The sequence below is a fragment of the Urocampus carinirostris genome, chromosome 19 (genome assembly GCF_059441175.1).
Source record: "Urocampus carinirostris isolate Australia breed hairy pipefish chromosome 19, RoL_Ucar_1.0, whole genome shotgun sequence".
In the NCBI taxonomy this organism is placed as follows: domain Eukaryota; kingdom Metazoa; phylum Chordata; class Actinopteri; order Syngnathiformes; family Syngnathidae; genus Urocampus; species Urocampus carinirostris.
The window spans coordinates 12,398,948-12,418,794 of NC_142367.1; the positions used below are offsets into that span (position 1 = coordinate 12,398,948).

The 19,847-nt window shown below is 39.0% G+C and overlaps 1 protein-coding gene across 2 annotated transcripts in view; it reads left to right on the top strand.

Annotated features, from left to right (window-relative positions):
• The window catches only part of sdk2b (sidekick cell adhesion molecule 2b), a 104,601-nt gene that overhangs the window by 8,410 nt on the left and 76,344 nt on the right, over positions 1 to 19,847 (top strand). For both annotated transcript variants that reach the window (XM_088324244.1, XM_088324245.1), the window contains exons 2-3: positions 13,726 to 13,832; positions 17,716 to 17,863. In XM_088324244.1, coding sequence (XP_088180370.1) covers positions 13,726 to 13,832; positions 17,716 to 17,863 — 255 coding nt within the window. The remainder of the gene's footprint in view (positions 1 to 13,725; positions 13,833 to 17,715; positions 17,864 to 19,847) is intronic.

Here is a 19,847-nt window from a genome sequence, read left to right on the forward strand (position 1 = left end):
CGTCAGTATTTGAAGCAGCTGCTCTCGGCGCCAACGGACGCTAAAAAAAAAATGTCTTTTTTTCCATTCCCCCACTCCCCCCCGACTTTAAAAGTCTCTTTTGCATGAATTTGGAACCGAGCAGTTTGAAATATGGATCAAAGGAAATGCTGTCAGCAAGGATGGCGCTTGCAAAAAAAAAAAATCATAAAAAGAAGTTCTATCAGGCAACTTTCATCTGCTGCATAATGAGTGCGCTAGCAACAATGTCGAGTGATGGATAGCACTCGTTTCCTGTTGCGATGCTTGACTACTGATTTGAGCGCTAGCTAGCTAGCGACTAGTTTAGGCCAGGACTGCTGGAGTGCCCCCTACCACAAAAAAAATGAATGAATAAATTGTTACTCTGTTTAAAAGTCATTTTTCAGGGTTCGTACCCCTTTTTCATGGTCAAATTCAAGCAGTTTTGAAGGAATTGTTATTCAATTTCACCAGTAGCATTAAAAGAAGGAATCCACTATGTTGTAAATATTGGTGTTCTCTCTTTCATCCTTATAGTCTTTTTTGTTTATTGTTTCCCTCTCTGAAATATTTATTACAGGTATACTTTGGAATACCATGTCCAAAATTGTTGCATACAGTGTTTCACAACGTTGATATCAAAGTCAATAAGGACAATTCAATTCAAAATAATTGGATTTTGAAGATTGCAAAATATTTGGGCGATGTGCCTGTAAATGCTTGAAATGGTTGCCATTTTCCACAACAAGCCTGCCTGCTAAAAGAATCAGGTCGACAATGCTTTCTGGTGGCTTTGCTTTTTTTCTATCCTTATTTTCTGCAGCTGGCACTAGTTTGTATGGCAGTGTACTATGAATAGGGTTCGTAGGGGTACTTGAAATCCTTGGAAATGCTTGAATTTTAATGTCGTATTTTTAAGGTGACACAAATTGTTGAATTTTGGGTGAAGTTCTTGAAAATGATTGAAATGTTTGCCATTGTTATGGTCTTAGCAGTCTGACTGTGGACCACGCAATAAATTGAAAATTAAAAGAAAGTGTGAAAAAATGACGCTGACATGCCTGCTCTGGTGGTTTGTCATGAAGGTGGTGTCATGTCAAGTGTCACCGCCCCCCACAGGTGGCACCCAAGAGGACAGCTCTATTCAGAAAACTAGCTCTTTTGGCTCGGCTCACTTTATATATATTTATTTATATATATTACTGTACATATATAAATATTTAATAATAATAAAACAGTATGAACCAATGCATTTAGTATGTTTAATATTTGTATATGTTTTGCAAGGGATCCCTGATAAACACATGAAATATAAATTAAGATATTGACAGACATACAAATAAATTGTAAAATACGAAGCAATGCTAGCTTTTTACACACTGAACAGATTTAAAGATGAACGACACAAGTAGAAAACAATAAAATATAAATTAAAAATATTACTCTTCAGTTCTATAAATAAATAATAACATTTAAAATAAATAACGATTTACAATTATATTTTAACTAATTCAGACACAGATCCTTTGAAAAACACACGAAAAAAAATATAAATTGAAATGGATAAAACAATTGAAAGCACAATCAGTATCAATAAAATTAGTCCAAATTTGGCTCATTTTCTTCTTTTTATACATACAGTACTTTTTTTTTGGCTTTCGTATTGAACTCAAATATTACTCAACCCCTTTATAGCCCTGTCCGTGTTTGCATTGTTGAAGCAGAATGGCAGAATTCATGTCAGTTTATACCAACCCTTTGACATGGATAGGAAATACTCAAAATTGCTCAAAGTGTGTGCTGGCAGCAAGATAGCGACTTTATTAAAGTCTTCATATTCAACCAAAAAACCTTCTTTTGATCGGCGCTGTATTTCTTCCTTTGAATGGACAGAAAAAATATAAAAATTGGCCTTGAAAGTGCCTGAAAAGTGCTTAAATTTAGCCATAAAAAGGTGTATGAACCCTGTATGCAGCGTCACCGCCCTCTAGAGGACAGGTGCATGCTACATCTAAACAGAACACTATGAAATGTGTATTAGTGCAAGGATTATGTATCAATTATGGATTATTATTATGGGCCATGCAAAAGAATAAGATAGTGTTTCCCAGTGCTAAATTGTCATAGGAAGAACTTACTGCAACTGAAAATGTAAGATTTGACCTGACATCTAGACTGGGAGAGATTTGTCTCAAAAACAAATATATTCTCGATAACACATAAGAACATGAACAACACAGAATATGTACATAACATCAAACCCCCCACCCCCCCCCCAAAAAAAAACCTTAACAAAAATAAACTACAGCATTCGTACAGGTGCTTGAAATCCTTTAAAATGCTTGAATTTAAACTTTGTTCTTTCAAGGCTTGAAAAGTGCTTGAGTTTTTGGTGAACTGAATCAAGGATTATGTATAAATTGTGGACCTTTATTAAGAGTCAAGCAAACATTTTAAGGTAGCATTTCCCAGTGGTAAATTACAATGGGAAGAACTTCCTGCAACTGAAAATGGAAGCATCATTTTTACTTGAAACTTATATTGAGATTTGTCTCAAAAATGAATACATTCTGGATTTACTCTACATTTAAAAATAATATTTCTCGATAAATCGCAGATATCTGTGGCTCTTGTCAGAACCAGAACAGATGGTAGACCCAAATGCGTAACGTTTCACACAAACCTTATTGCGGAAGCTGAGAAGTCAGGTATGGGAAAGCAAACGCCAGGAATCCGGCGATCGCTGGCCAGGAGGAGCAGGGAGCTCACGGGATCGGAGCGTGGTCGGAAGGCAGGAACGATTTGAGTTGCCGGGACGGGCGTTCGCGGCGTGGTCGATGGGCAGAAACGAGTTGAGTAGCCGGGACGGGCGATTGGAGTGTGGTGGATGGGCAGAAACGAATTGAGTAGCTGGGGCGAGCGATCGGAGCGTGGTCGATAGGCAGAAAAAGGTCAGGGAGCCAGAGACGATCGCGAAGCCAGGGGCAGACGAGCAGGATACAGGTAAGGATGGGACAGACGGGAGCCAGAATCAAATAGTGCTTGCCTTGCAAGTGCGGAGGTTCGCTGACGGACTGACAAGGGGTCAATAGAGTACTGAGTTTAGATAAGAGGGGAACCAATCAAGCAACGAGCAACAGCTGGCGCCAAACGAGTGGGCACAGGTAAGGGCAATGGGTAATCGTGACAGGCTCTACAAAACACATGATTCACACCAGATATTTTCTTTTAATGGTACTAGAAAAATGGGAATGTTCACACTGAAAGTCCTTAAAAAGTACTCACATTTGGCCATTGAAAAGGTGTGCGAACCTTGAAAAGACTATTTTTTGAAAGGTGCTTCAAAAATGAGATCATATGAATCTGCCTTCACTTGCATAAACCAACAGAGGCAACATGCTCATCTTACTGCCTGGTACTCTGTGCCACATGCTGCTTCACCATTACAGCTTTTTTTCTCCCGCCGCTGTGTGAATCCTCCCTCGGTACACTCTGACCACTTCTCCTCACTCTGGCGTGTCACTCCGCTCTTATCAGTCTCTGGAGATCGCAGAGACATCATCAACCCGCCCGGGCTGCCATCTTTCTTTCTTTTCATTTTTTTTTCCTTTTTTTTCACACGCCGTACAATCGGCACAGTATGTTTGTGCTCCTGGAAAGCAAACACACACAAGAAGCCGGGCGAGATAAAACCGTGTCGGCTGCCTGATACCAATCTTCCCGTTACCGTTAAATACGCTTTATCTGCAAAAGTCGCCACCTCCAAAGAAACGCACGCATTGTTAGGCCAGATTGACAGCCGCGCTGCTAGCAATAGCTCGTCTCAAGGGGAGGGGGGAATTAGCGTTACGTTAAGTCATGTTTATTAGTATAGCCCTTTATCACAAGGAGTCTCCAAAGGGCTGCACAGACCACAGATTATTACAAACTACGTACTATAATTACACCAATCCCTGATCTAAAACCTACAGGGGGGCAAGGAAAAACTCAAAAACCTCAACAAGAGGTAAAGAAACCTTGAGAAGGGACTGCACATGAGGCAATCCCCCTTCCAGGATGACCAGGCTGCAATCGATGTTGTAATAACAAATAATACACAGATATTGTCAACATTAAATATAGGTTATTCATATGCAAAAGAAACGAAGTGTGTTTTAAGCCTAGATTTAAAAAGTTCCACTGATATTGCAGATAGAATCTCATGGGGCAGACCATTCCACAGCACCGGGGCCCAAATGGAGAACGCTCTTGAACCTGCAGATCTCTTCTTTGCTCTTGGGATCACTAGCAGACCAGCATTTTCAGAGCAAAGGCTCTGGACCGGAACATAGGGGGAAACTAAATCAAGTCCATGCATGATTTTTGTATACTACCAACAGAACCTCGAAATCTTAGGCTAACAGGGAGGCAATAATACAGGTTAGCTAAAATCGGGGTAACAAATAATAATGTATAATATAATACAAAATAAAAGCAATCCATCGCTGTGTCTCGATTTACTTTGGCGGTTTCACTACTTTGTGGATTTCCGTCTTGCATTGTGTTCTGCGTTCTGATTGGCCGAACCAGGAGTGGGCTACTATTTGGAGTTGAAGCAACAAACAACTATTGATTCGGTATTAATAAAAACAATATTAAGATAATAAACATTTTTAAAAGTACAAAAAGAGAAATACAAATTGAAAAAAGAAATACAAACTTAAAAAAACAACTACTTTTAAAATTAGTTTTGATTCTTGTTCAAATAAAGAATATAGATAAATACAAATAAAGAAAATAAATAAACAACATTTCCTTTCTCATAAAAATGTAAAATTGAATTGAAAAATACATACAAAATCGAAATTAGAACAAAAATACAAAATACAAAACAATATGAAATGCATGCATTCTAAAAATGTATTTTAATCGTTTTTCGAATAAAGTATATAAAGAAATTAAGCATGTTTAATTCGTATTCGAAACAATAAAAATCTAAAATTAAAAAAAAGAATACTATTTAAAAAATGCAAAGACTAAATTAAATACATTTATATTGACTTTTAATAATATTTTAAATCCTATTAAATATTCATAAAAATATCAAAAACTACAAATAAATGAAATAAACGTTTCATTATAGATTAAATATTGAATAAATAAAAAATAAAAAATAAACATAAAAAATACAAAAATAGAAGAAATTAATACATTTTGAAATAATAATTCTTTATAAATGAATTATTAAAATCAAACCTACTGCCTTCTTAGACTGGGAAACATTGTAATTAAATATCATCATGACGAAAAAGAGACTTGATTTTAGACTCGATAGAACCAGGTCCTTAGTAGCGCCGGCTGATTCGAAGCGATTTTGGTGTTTTTGATGGACTAAATCGTCTCACAACAAATACTAAAACGAAAAATCGGGCTACGAAAAAACTCGAAAGAGAATAAGAGACTCAGAAGTTTAACCTTGCTAAAGCCGAGCATGACTTCACAAGCTCTCGTTGGCTTCTCCCTTAATGAATACAATTAACCTTTGGTGAGCAGCGGCAGGTGGCGAGATCGGCGGGAGAGAATAGGGAGAAGGGAAGTGAAGATGGGGAGGTGATGGGTCCGGTCAGCGGGAGATAACGGCGCAAGACAGAGATTGATCGATGTTGCCGCACTCCATCACATTTTCTGCTAATTAGTCGTCACTCTCGAACCACAAGTGATGAAAAGATGACGAAGATAACAACAGAAGGAGACGAGTCAGGGGATGATTTTAGCCGCTACGCGTGGTTAGCTAACAAGGTGGAGCGGCATGTACCCTAATCACGGAAAGCTAGTTTGTTTTTTGTGTTTTTTTAAACAATTTTTCATCCTGTGTTCGAAAGAGTTGAAGTGTGTGGTTAGCGGTTGCTAATCATGGTAAGCTAGTTTTGAACAAACTATTTTCGATCCTGTGTTTTGTACCAGTTTTAAAAGAGTTTATGTGTTTATCAGGGGATGAATTTAGCGGTTACACAAGGTTAGCTAATGAGGTAAAGCAGCGTGTCTCTCATCACCAAAGCATGTTTACAACAAACAATTGTTGATCCTGTTTTTAGTACCAGTTCAAAAGAGTCGATGTGGTCATAAAAAATGAGAGGTTTCGGGGGATTAATTAAGCCGCTACACAAGATTAGCTAATGAGGTGAAGCAGTGTGTTGCTCTCCACGGAAAACTCATTTTAAACAAACAATTTTTGATTCTGTATTGTGTACCAGTTTAAAGGAGTTGATGTGTTTATCAAAAATGAAATGATTCGGGGGAGGAATTTAGCCGCTATGTGTGGTTAGCTAACGAGGTGAAGCAACGTGTTGCTAATCATCAAAGCTTGTTTTGGACAAACAATGTTTGATAGTTGAATTTGTACCAGTTTAAAAGAGTTTATGTGTTTATGAAAAAAAAATGAGACAGTTCGGAAATGAATTATAGGCTACACAAGGTAAGCTAACGAGGTAGAGCAGTGTGTGGCGAATCACGGAAAACAATTATTGATCCTGTATTGTGTACCAGTTTAAAAGAGTTGATGTCGTCATCAAAATTGAGACTGTTCGGGGGATGAATTTAGCTGCTATGTGTGGTTAGCTAACAAGGTGACGAAAGTGTTGCTAATCACAAAAGCTAGTTTTGGAAAAACGATTTTTGATCCTGTATTTTGGACCAGTTTAAAAAATGAGACGATTCAGAGATGAATTTAGCCGCTAAACAAGGTTAGCTAACGTGTGTGGCGCATCACGAAAACGAGTTTTGGACACACGATTTTTAATTTATTATGTGCCAGTTTAATAGATGTTTCGGGGGATAATTTTAGCTGCTGTGTGTGGTTAGCTAACAAGGTGAAGCAATTTGTTGCTCATCATGAAAGCTTCTTTTGGACAAACAATGTTTGATAGTTGAATTTGTACCAGTTTAAAAGAGTTTGTGTTTTTTTTAAAAATGGATACAGTTCAGGGATGAATTTAGCCGCCATACAAGGTTAGCATACGAGGTGAAGCAGTGTGTGGCAAAAGGTAGTTTTGAAAAACAATCTTTAATCCTGTATTTTAGACCACTTTAAAAGAGTTGATGGGTTCATCAAAAATGAGAGGATTCGTGAGATGAATTTAGCCGCTACAAAAGATTAGCGGTGAAGCACTATGTTGCTAATCACAGGAAGCTAATTTTGAACAAACAATCGTTGACCCTGTATGTTGTACCAGTTTAAAAGAGTGAGTGTGTTTAGCAAAATGAGACAATTAAGGGATGAATTTAGCTCCTACACAAGGGAAGCTGACGAGGTTAGGCAGCGTGTTGCTAATCACGAAAGCTAGTTTTGAACAAACGATGTTGTATCCTGTATTTTAGACAAGTATATGAAATGAAATGATCTGAAGTCAAGACTTCCCGAAGCGCTTTACAGTGTGCTTCACATTTCCCAATAGCGGCCGTGCAGCCATGTAAGGCGCTAACCTGCTTATTGGGGGCATTAGGGGTTCAGTGTCTTACCCAAGGACACTTCGACATGTAACACGGATGAGCCGGGTTTCGAACTGCGATCTCTTGATCCCAGGACTTCCTGAGCCACTGCCGCCCACTATTTTTATAAAAAATTAGATGATTCCCAGATGAACTTAGCTGCTATGCGTGGTTAGCTAACAAGGTGAAGAAAGTGTTGCTAATCACGAAAGCTAGTTTTGAACAAACAATTTTTGATCCTGTATTTTGGACCAGTTAAAACAAGTTGAAGTTTTTATCAAATATGAGAATAGTCTGAGATGAATTTAGCGGCTTCACAAGGTTAGCTAACGAGGTGAAGCAGCGAGTCATTAATCGTCGAATGCTAGTTTTGTGTAAAGAATTACTTTTTCAAACAGGGCCAGGTGGGTTTAGATTTTTTGTGCCTTAATAAATGGAATCAAGAGTTCAAAACTGCATTTTGCGTTTCCTTGGTTTGTCTTTGTTATGTATTAAAATTGGTTTGATCTGTGAAACCTTTGCGAGTGCTAAATATGCAAAAAACAAAGTATTCATGAAGGGGGCAACTACTTTTAACGACACAGTAGTCGCACTTCCGATGCCCCGTTTGATAGCGTTTCTCATAAATTCAATTTGTCGTCCGTGTAATCCGTCGCTTGACTTTTAATTACTCCCTGGAAAACAAAGCAACTGCGGCGCTATCTTCATCACCCAGAAGTCTCGGTGTCACCATCACGCCGCTCCGAGGTGAGGAAACCAGCGAGAACTTTTTCACCTCCGACAACAACGTTGTTATTTGCTTCCCACCACAAAACGCGATGCGCTAGGCTAACTCCCAATTAAAAGCTAATTCGGCCGCAGACTGTCGGTGTGACCTCCGCTCCGCCGTTCTTTTTACCCGAACCTTTCGTTCTCCATTAACAATTTACGAGGTTTTGACGCCCGCCTCCCTCCAATTAGCTAGCATAAATGAGAGAAATTCTGGAACCATCGGCGTCGAGTTCGACATCATTGATTAACGGGTGTTAATAAGCGCGTTTGGTGTCAAGGTCATTCTCTTTAGTCTTCTTTGAGGGTGTGTTTGCATAAATGACCAGGGTTGGGTAGGGTTACTTTAACTGGATTAATTTCAATTACTTTTGGATTACTCCAATACCAAATATGCTAATAAAAGACAAAAGAAACTTAATATGAATAAAATGATGACTCACAACACGTGGTAAGCTTTCTCTCCTGGCTTTGATCTCTTTGATCTCCGGCAAAACTAACATAAAATGCGACAGAAACAAAATGAAAATAAATCCAAACAGCTTGCCAACATCATTTTTGCTGTTCCATGTATTCCGTTACTCCCCAAGCCTGCAAAAAATTTAGTAATTTTATTCATATTTCCAGCTCGGTGGCCTTGGGGGTATGGCGCCCGCCCCGAGACTGGGAGGTTGTGGTTCAAGCCTCGGCCGAGTCATACCTAAGACTTAAACATTGGTACCTGTTGCCTCCCTTGGAATTGGGGGGGGTTTGGCCACCTAATGACTCCCAAAACCTCAGTTGGGTTGAGCGAGGGGGCTGGGAATCCCCTCCTCTCAAGAAATGACTCTAGCCACCTCCCACTAGGGGGATATGGCTGTGGTATTCATAATATAATATAATATATATATATATATATATATATATATATATATATATATATATATATATATATATATATATATATATATAGTGTCTTTTGTCTTTTATTAGCATATTTGGTAGTGGAGTAATCCAAAAGTAATTGAAAGTAATCCAGTTAAAGTAACCCTACCCAACCCTGTAAATTCTAAATATTAATCAGGGTTCGTATGGGTTTTTGAAATCCTTCAATGTTGGGTTTTCAAAGGTTCTAAAGTGCTTGAATGGTGGGGGAAGTTGCTTTTAAATGCTTGAATTTGTTGTCATGTATCTGAAGTCCGCTTAAAAATGACCCTGACACTTATCTCTGGCAGCTTCGCTTTGCATCGCATTTCCTCTTCCCTTGTAATTAATGGCAGCCAGCAGCAATTTGTATGGTATTGTCCTATGAAGCGCCATCTCCCCTATACGGCAGGACAGGGCACTATAAATTGTGTATTAGTACTGCCACAAGCCAGAAACGGAGACAGGACCCAATAGCATTGGTTTTACTCAGTTTTATTAATAAAGAGAGAGCAGAGCTTGCTTCCACGATCCGATGATCATCAGACACGGGTACCAGATGGCAGAAACGCAGAAGTGGCACTTCCGTGTTGAGCGAGGATAGTCGTAGGCAGTGGGAATACTGGTCGATAGCCGGGACGGGAGATCAAGGGCGGTAACGAGTCCAGAAAAGAGGTGGACAACAGGTATCAGGCAGGAAACAGGGCAAAATAGGTTGATGGTCGGGCCAGAGAACAGGGCAGAAACGGGTCCAGAAACAGGTCGGCAACAGGTATCAGGCAGGAGAAAACAGGGCAGAAAAATGTCGGAAGGCAGAAAGCTTGCCTAGCTGGGAGCATAGGTTCGCAGACAGTCTGACAGCTTCCTCTTGGAAGCCGGGGGTTTAAAAAGAGCTCATAAACCAATCAGCGCTCAGGGCTGTTGGCGCCAACAGGCCATTCGCAGGTGCCCTAAATCAGCAATCATGACAAGTACGTATCAATTATGGACATTAATTGTGGGCCATGCAAGGAATTACGGTAGCGTTTTCTAGTGGAAGAACATGCTAATTCTGCACAGGAAGCCTGATAGCTGGATTTGAACCCATGGCCTCAGAACTGGTGGAGGAAACCCACTCAGGCACAGGGAGATTATGGAAACTCTGCACAGGAGGGCTGGATTAATCCCATAATTTTAGAACTGTGCCAACCTTAGCTTTTACCTTTTTTTTAGTAAACAACACTTTCCAAAATAACTTCTGTGAAAAGGATGCATTTCAACCCACATTTCCAGTGACGTTATCACCATGGCGATCGAGTTCCTGCAAAGTCGCACGAAACGTCATCCCTCGCTGGCCGACAATGACGACGGGACTTTGTAATCTTGATTAAAAAGGATACAGATTTTAAACGTTAACTGTTTGTACTTAAATATTTGCTTATTTCACCACACTGCTTCACTGCGCCTACTTGCCATTTGGGACCTCTACACACTATCCTTCATACAGGAAGAAAGTGGGGGCTTCGTAGATGTGTGGACAAACATCAGATCATAGCCACTCCTGCCATCTTATGGTGATTTTTCATTCTAAAAATCATTCTCAGAGGCTTGATACTTACAGATGAGCTGCACCTATAAATGTTTTTAAAAAAAACACACGTTATTATTCTCTGGCACTGAACAAGTTAGAATTAGAATTGGATTTCTTGTAAATATTGCAAGGGCCAACGACACCATTGATGAACGGACGTGAACAGGCGCAAAAAGGGTGGCGCGGGCGCCGTGTTCGGTCTCAAGGTCAAGGTATGAGAGTGTGTTTGCATAAACGACGCTTTCAAGCATAAGCTTGTTGTGCACGAGTACATGTTTGTGTTTCAGAAGGATACGGTGGGGTTCACTGCGCAGCCCCCCAGGAGAATCATTAGCATTGCGGTAAACAGCAGCAGCTAAGCTCTGTTGTCCTGTGCGACCTTGCCCATCTATTAGATGCTCTTAAGTGTGTTTTCTTGTGCGTCTGTTGTGTGTTTGTGTGCGTTAACATATAGATGACTCACACCGGTGTCATGTTTAGATGGGGTTCAAATTAGATCAACTTCGCAAAAGGGCTTTGTAAACTCCATGCCATTCGAGCTAGTGTGCTAATGCGCAAAATGTAATTGAGTTTTTGAATCACTGACTAAGATTTTTTGTTCCATAGTTATAACTAGCTTGCTAAAGTGCTACGATGATATATCAATATTGAATGGATTCATGACAAACTAAAACCAGGATATGATGTGACTAGTGCAATAACTAAATTATTATGATAATAATAATAACTCATGTGCGGTCCCTTCTCAAGGTTTCTTCACTATCCTCACGTTGAGGTTTTTGAGTTTTCCCTTTCCCTGTCATGATGACTGATTTGGATCACCTGTGCCGCTGCGGGCTATCCCTGTCATTTTTAAGCCCAGTTCTTTCACTCTCCTGTTCTCAGTCCGTCAGCGAACCTCTGTTTCTACAAGGCAAGCATTTTGTCTCAGATTCCCGTCGGTCCCGCTTTTTGCACTCATTTTTCCACCCGTCTGTTCCTGATCCCCCCGTTTTGTCTCCGGCTTCGACCTGTTTTTGACCCTGACCACGTTTGCTCTCCCGTCCTGGCTTACGACCCGGTTTTGATCCCGACCACGCTTTTGCTCTCCTGTCCCGGCTATCGACCTGTTTTTTCCGTCCTTGACACCACTCCGGAAGATCCACTTCCGTATTCGGATCACAATCCGATTGTGGTTTGCTTCCCGCGTCCAGCGAACACCGGATCGCGGGCACTGCCCTTCCTTTTCCTATCAATAAACTTGTGCTTAACGCTACGGATTTGGGTCCTGATTCCGTTCTGGTCGTGACATGCCCTCATGTAGGTTTTAGATCATGGGATTGTGTAATACGGGTCTGTGGTCTGTGCAGCCCTTTGAGACTCCTTGTGATTAAGGGCGTCACAAATAAACATGACTTGACTTAAAACAGTTCAGCATAAATGCATTAACTACTTTGTAAAACATAGTAAATAAAAATTCTACTTCATTTGCATGGATTCAACATAATATTTTTTTTTTCTTTCGGGAAAAAAATTGTAGAAAAGATTACGTATTTAGTATTAGTGTTGTTTACCACTCGTCATTTATAATAATGTTTATTTCTAATTGTTTTTTAAGTAAAGTGTGAAAGAAATCCGACAAACACACATGGAAATGGCAAGATTAATAACCATTTTTTTCAAAATAAAAGAGACAAAAATTTTAGGGTGGTAGGTTGATAGTTTTACTAATTTTAAGTATTGTTTATTACCAGATTTTACCTGTATATATATATATATATATATATATATATATATATATATATATATATATATATATATATATATATATATATATATATATATATATATAGTAAAATAGGAAAAAGGATTTACTCAATAATCTGAATTGAAAAAATAAAAGCTAAAATACAAATCATATTGTTCGTTGAATGGTCGATATTTTAATTATCTATTTTATTTTATTTTTTACAAAAAATATATATTATAATAAGAACAGAAATAGTAAAAATGCCAGTATGGTATGGTTTTTATGTTTTTTATTTTTTTTTTGTATGTTTTGGTTTTGTTTTCTCCCTGTGACATGTTAAATTGTCTTGGTTTTTGTCTAGCTTTGCTAATAACCTAGCATGAACTTATCAGTAATTTGTGGCATATTAAAAAAAATATTCATGTCTACCTAAATTGTCATGATTACTGAGGTGAATCACCTGTGCCTGCTCCTTTGGTGCGAACTGCCTCGGACTCTGATTGGCTCCCTGTCCCTATTTAAACCTACTCCTATCTGTCCCCTGTTGTCAGTCCCTCAACAAACCTATACCCAGCAAGACGTGGGTTCTGACTCGGTCCTGTTTTCCTGTTGGTATTTCCTGTCCGGTATTGTTCCCGATTATTTTGTCCTGTTAAATATCGGTTTCCAGTTTCGGGTCTGTCTATTTTTGTCCTGTTTATTATTCTCTTCAGTTTTCGTTCCTGTCTAGTTTGTCCTGTTTATTTTGTTATCCTGTTTCATTATCATTCCTGTCGACCCCATCCGTCCGATATCGTCGGTGTCTGGCTTCCTGTCTTTCCACGCCAGACCGCTGCCTAAAGTGCATGACTCCTCATTTCTCGTAAAATAAAAAGCTTGTGTGTGCACGCCAAGCATTTGGGTCCTGATCCTTTTTCCGGTTCTTGACATAAATATGCATTTTCTGACTACCGCGACTTATACTCCAGAGCGATCTATTCCTTTGTGAATTGATATTATTAAATCTGGTAAGAAATTGGGCTTCATTTTTGAGTTGAGTTTTGATTGATTTTGGGTGTGTTAGCTCCAAAAAACATGATTTTTATTTTAGCTTAATGTTTTTCTTCGTAAATTTGCACTAATTGACTACTGCGACTAATATTTCAGAGTGATTTATTATTATGTAAATTCATATTGTGATTTTTTTTATGTTGAAATATTTTCTTTTGTGTGTATTTTTTGGATGAAACTGAACTTGTATTCTAACTTGAAATGTCCTTTTTTTTTTGGGTGGATGTCTCTGCGGCAGGTATCTGATCCCGTCGCTGGACCGATCCCACGCCGGCTTCTACCGATGCATCGTCCGCAATCGCGTGGGGGCGCTGTTGCAGCGCCGTACCGAAGTGCAAGTGGCCTGTGAGTAGGGTTTTTATTGTTAGCACGCTAAGAGCCGCGTCGCTGACGGATGTAGCGACGGGACAGCTGTTCCGCTCATTAATGTGATGATGATTATGATGCTAATAAGACGGATATTGTTGTCGTTTTTTAGTTGTTTGTGTGGTTGTGGAAGCCCCGCCCCCGCAACATCTGGTTTCCCCTCCCTGGCGGGAACGGGCGCGTCAATCGAGTTCCCTTTTTCGTCTCGTTAGTGAGATGTAAGAGTAAAGTGGATAGATGGAAAGCTGGGTTACGGTTTTGAAGTGGGGTTTTAAATTAAGCCTTTGAGATATTTGGTTGGGATATCAATTAGGGGCTGGATTAGCATTTTAATCCTTGTAAATTACAATTCAGTGTTTGAAATCAGGGCTTCGGAGTAGGGTTTACAGCCTGGTTTAGGATGTTTTTAGGAATGTTTGCAATTATGACCAATGTTAGGGCTTCAAATTAGGGTTTTAGACCATAGTTAAGCCTTGAATATAATATTAAACTGATATTTGTCTTTAGCCCATTTAATTTACTATTTTTCAAATCGAGGGCTGACATTAAGGTTTCTAGTCTGGTGTTTGGGTCTTGGTTGTAAGTAGGGCTTCAAACATTGGTTAGGGCTTCAAGTAAAGATCAGCCTCATATTAGTCCTTTACTTTTAGATTAGAGAGAAAAAAACAAGATTAAGAGATAAGCGAAAGAGAGGGAGAGAAAATGGGAGAGGGTGGGACAAAGAGAGAAAGAGAGGGAAGAGAATGTGAGAAAAAAAAGAGATAAAGAGAGAAAGAGAGAGAGAGAGAGAATGTGAGAAAAAAAAGAGATAAAGAGAGAAATAGTGAGCAAGGGGGAGAGAAAGATAGGAGGGGGAAGCAAGAGAGAGAGAGAAAGAAAGGAAAGAAAAGAAAAGAAGAGAAAGAGAGAAGGGGAGAATAGAGAGAAGGGGAAAGCAAGAGCAAGAGAAGGAGAGAAAAAAGGAAGAGAGAGCAAAAGAAGGTAAAGAGACACACAGAAAGAGAAAAATACAAAGAGGAACAAAAAGAGAAAAAGAAAGGTATAGAGAGTGAATAGAGAGGGATAGAGAGTGAGAAAAAAGGGGAGGAAGAGAGAGAGAGAAATACAACTGCAGCGTCTTGTCGAGAGGCACCTGGCTTTGGCAACATCAAGTGGACATATTTCAACCTGCTCGTGAAACTCGTTTTCCTCTTGCGCTTCCCTCAGTGTTGTCTCGTGGGCCGGATTTAATCCCTTAGCGGGCCTGAATCGGCCCGCGGGCCGCCTCTTTGACTCCCCTCGTTTAAAGTAAAGCATCAAGCCTCGGTTAAGGCTTCCAGTTAAGATTAACATAATATTTGTGTTCAAAATACATTTCGATTTAGTATTTTTAATATGTGGGCCCCAAATTAAGGTTTCAGGTTTGTTGCTGGGGATTAACCCTTGTGTTTTCCTCATTTTAAGGACTGTCTCCGTATACAGTTTAAACGGAAATGTGAATTAAAAACCACATTTTGTTTGTTCTACACTCGGGCTAAATCTATGAAAAATCATAACATTTAAAGTTCAATGAAATACCAATTTGGGGATTATTTTCTGGGTTTTTAACAACACTGTGCCGGGTCATTTTGACCCAAGGACATCAAGAGAGTTAAAGTAGGTCTTCAAGCAATGGTTAAGATTTGAATTAAGATTAGGAACAAATTTGTCCTTAAAACAGGCTGTCATTCTTTACTCTTAAGTAATTTAAATCAGAGGTCCAAATTAGGGTTTTAAGTTGAGTTTGAGGGTAGGGCTTTAAACACGGTTAAGGCTTCAATTTAAGATTAAGCTAAATAGTGCTTGAAGACAGATTGGGATTTCGTCAAACCAAAGTTAGCATTCGGATTAAGGTTTTAAATCAGGGTGGTGTTGCTATACAGTTTCATTTTGACAATTAGGTAAGGTTTTAAGTTTAAGGTCTTGAGAACAGGTTTTGTCTTGAAATGGTCTTATAATCTTTAAAATGTATATTTAGTGTTTTAAATTGGGGCTCTAAATTGGGGTTTTGAGTCATGTTTTAGGGTTTAAAGTAGGGGTTCAAGCATAGATTAACCCCCTACCTCAAATATAGGTTAGTCTTTCAACTTGGGGTTTTATATCAGGTTTTGTTTTCAAATAGTGTTTAAGATTTGAACATTCCATTTTGAATTGGGCTTCAAATTAAGATTTTGAGTCTGGGTTTGGGGTATAAAGTAGGGCTTTACGACATATTTAAGGCATGGTTAAGGCTTAAAGTTAAGATTAAGCTAAATAGTGCTTGAAGACAGATTGGGATTTTTTCAAATCAAAGTTAGCAATTGGATTACGGTTTTAAATCAGGGTGGTGTTGCTATACAGTTTCACAGGTTTTAAGTCTGGGTTTGGTGTTTAAAGTAGGGCTTTATGACATGGTTTAGGCTTCAAGTTAAGATTAAACTAAACTTTGCTTGAAGACAGATTCGGTTGTTATCAAATCAAAGTTAGCATTTGGATTAAGGTTTTAAATCAGGGTTGTGTTGTTATACAGTTTTACTTTGACAATTAGGTAAGGTTTTCAGTTTAGGGTCTTGAGAAAAGGTTTTGTCTAAAAACGGCCTTATAATCTTCAAAATGTATATTTAGTGTTTTAAATTGGGGGTTTTGAGTCTGGTTTTAGGATTTAAAGTAGAGGTTCAAGCATTGATTAAGGCCTTAACTCAAACCTAGGTTAGTCTTTCAATTTGGGGTTTTAGGTCAGATTTTGTCTTAAAATAGTGTTTAAGATTTCAACACGTCATTTTTAATTGGGCTTCAAATTAAGGTTTTGAGTCTGGGTTTGGGGTTTAAAGTAGGGCTTTTAGCCATAGTTATTCCCCTGCCTCAAGGCTGGGTTCGTCTTTCAATTCGGGGTTTAAGGTTATGGCTTTGTCTTAAAATAGACTTTCAATCCTGTAGGACTTAACGTCTCATCTCATCTCATCAGCTGCACCGCTTATCCTCAGTAGGGTCGCGGGAGTGCTGGAGCCCATCCCAGCAATCATCGGGCAGTGGGCAGGGGACACCCTGAACGGGTTGCCAGCCAATCGCAGGGCACACAGGGACAGACAACTCACTCGCTCAGTCACACCTAGGGACAATTTGGACCGGCCAATTCACCTGAAATGCATGTCTTTGGAATGTGGGAGGAAACCGGAGTGCCCGGAGGAAACCCACGCAAGCACGGGGAGAACATACAAACTCCGCACAGTAAGGCCGAGAGCTGGATTTGAACCCACTCAGGAGGTTCCCACGACCTCAGAACTGTGCCGCACAAGCGCTAACCACTGCGCCGCCGTGCTGCCAGGACTTAACGTAGTATTTCCAATTAGATTTTCAAATTAAGGTTTCTTGTGTAGTTTGGAATTTGAAGTTTGTGTTTGAAATATAGATTTTGAGTTTAGGTTTAGAATAAATTTTAAATGTCGACATTTATTTCTTGTTTTCCGTTTTAAGGTAGGCACCATGCCAAAGTCAAGGCGTCAAGTTAGGCCTAAAGAGAAGTAGTGTTTTAAGACTTGGATTTTCAATTTTGGTTTTAAATCAATTCATTTTAAGATTAGTTTTAATTTATGTTTTTGGGGTCTGGTTTTAAATTCAAAGTATTTGAAAAAGTAGGATTTCAAACAACTGTCCATATTAAGATTTTTAGCCATAATGTGCCTTGCCACCTTGACGAATGTGCTCATTCGATATGCGATGGAGATGGATGAGGGTCCGCCACAATCTCACCTGGATCCGACGTTGCGTAGGCGGGGTAACCATGGCGACAGCACGGTGCCGTCCATCAACAACGCCGCCTGACCTTTGCTTTTCCTGCGTTTTTGTCTTATTTTCTTCCTGACAGTCATGGGCAGCTTCGAGGAGGGCGAGCGCGACCAATCGGTGTCGCAGGGAGAGGGCGCCGTTATCCCGGCGCCCCGAATTCGCAGTTTCCCGCAGCCGCAAGTCACCTGGTACAGAGACGGACGCAAGATCCCGCCCAGCAGTCGCATGTGAGTATTTTTCGGAATTATATCTGGTAGGGTTTTTAGTTAGGTTGAAATCAGAGGTTATTTTAAGATAGAGACGGTTTTAATTGTTGGTTTCAGTGTGGGTTTGAAGGTTTCATGTTGAGTTCCTAGCTCGCGTTAGGGTTTTAAAGTAAGGTTTTGAGTGAGTCATTGTGCAGTTTTGAGGCAAGGCTGGTTTACAGGTCAGGTTTCATCTCAGAATACGGATTAAGAGTTGAAATTCTAAATATTGTTCTGATGAGGGTTTTAGAAGTTGTTTCTAGCTCAAATTGGGTTTTCTTGGAAGGGTTTTAATTAAGAATGTAGTCAGGGTTTTGAAGAAAGTTTTTCAAAAAGATAGAAAGGGATTTGAATCATTGGGTTCAAGCTGGGGTTGTGGGTCCAAAGTAACGTTTTAATTTGAGTTTTTATTCACAGGTAGAGTTTTAAAGTAATATTCCAACTGGTTTATGGCTCATCTAAGGATTCCTTGGTAGGGTTTTAAATAAGGTTGTAGTCATAATTAGGGTTTTGAATAACTTTTTTGTCAAAATGGTTGTAATCACTGAGTTCAAGATGGGGTTGTGGGTCCAGAGTAAAATTCAAAATTTGATTTTCTAGTCAGGGTTTTAAAGTAAGGTTTCAAATGAAGGTTTAAGTGAGGCATTGTTTGGTTTTGAGGTAAGGTCCATTTTGCTATAAGTTAAGGGAAGGTACATTTTTTCATGTCTTTTTTTTATAATTATTCTAGCTAAAATTGGAATATCTTGGTAGTGTTTTAAATTATGTCCAAATCATAACTAGGGGTTTTAATATGCTTTTGTCAAGATGCAATGGGTTTTAATTAGTTGTATCACGTTAGGGTAGAAAGTCCTTAGTTGGATTTAAAATTTGACTTTGAAAGTAAGGTTTTAAGTGAAGATTTGAAAGTCTTGCAACTCAGCATTGTATGGTTGGTCATGTAAGGTCAATCTTACAGTAAGGTTTTGTGTCCCAAAATCAAAAGAATATCTTTATTGGTGTTTTAATGATTTTAGCTAAACTGTGCCTTCTAAGTAGGGTTTTAAATCATGTTTTAGTTAGAAATAGGATTTTAAAGAAAGTCAGATTAAGTTTTTTAAGCATCCTTTGATATGTGCATCTTTAATTTTGGTTTTATAACAGGGTAGGGATGAGATAAATGTATTTCTGACCAGGGTTAGGGTTTTAAATGATGTTTGAGCCATGAGTAGGGTTTTGAATAAAGTTTTTAAAGTTGGTATATTTTTTAAAGCATCCTTGTATATGTGCATCCTTTGGGTTTTTTTTATAACAGGTTAGGGGTTACAAAAACGTCTTTTGGACCAGGAGTAGGGTTTTAAATGATTTTGTAGTCAGTTAGCTGTAACTAATATGCATTGAGTGTGTGTTTAAACCTTTCCAAGAAATATTAAACCAACAACAAGACTTACTATGAAACTAAAAAGACCAACGGGTAGATTGGATTAATACGGCTAAGATTCTGGTCAAGGTTTCTGGTTTCAAGGTAAGGTTTCAAGTCCAACTGAGGTTTCATCTGTTTCGGGGTTTGGGAGACAGCTTTGAAGGAAGGTTTCCAAGAAGTGTTTCAAATAAGGGTTCACTGAAAGGTTCTATATATTTTTCATCTCTTTAATTTTATTTTCGAGACGTCTGAGAAAGGGGCAGCAACCTCTGAAGCTCATTAAGCATTTGAATTTTTTTTTCCAACCTCGCACGTTAATTTAACTTTCATCTTCCACGCTGAACTTGTTTGATCCCGTTTTCCAGTTTGTTTTGTTCATTTTGGGAAGGGGGACACAAAAAGAGCGGCTTTCGCCGCAGGAGCAATGAAATTGCCCTCTTTGTTACTTGTCTCAGGTTTTGAAAGAGAACCTGAGCTAGCTACTTTCATCTTTTTTATTTTTTTTCCACGCCACCTTCTTGTCCGTCTTCATTTTCGGCCTCCAATTCGGCAGGGGCTGTTTCA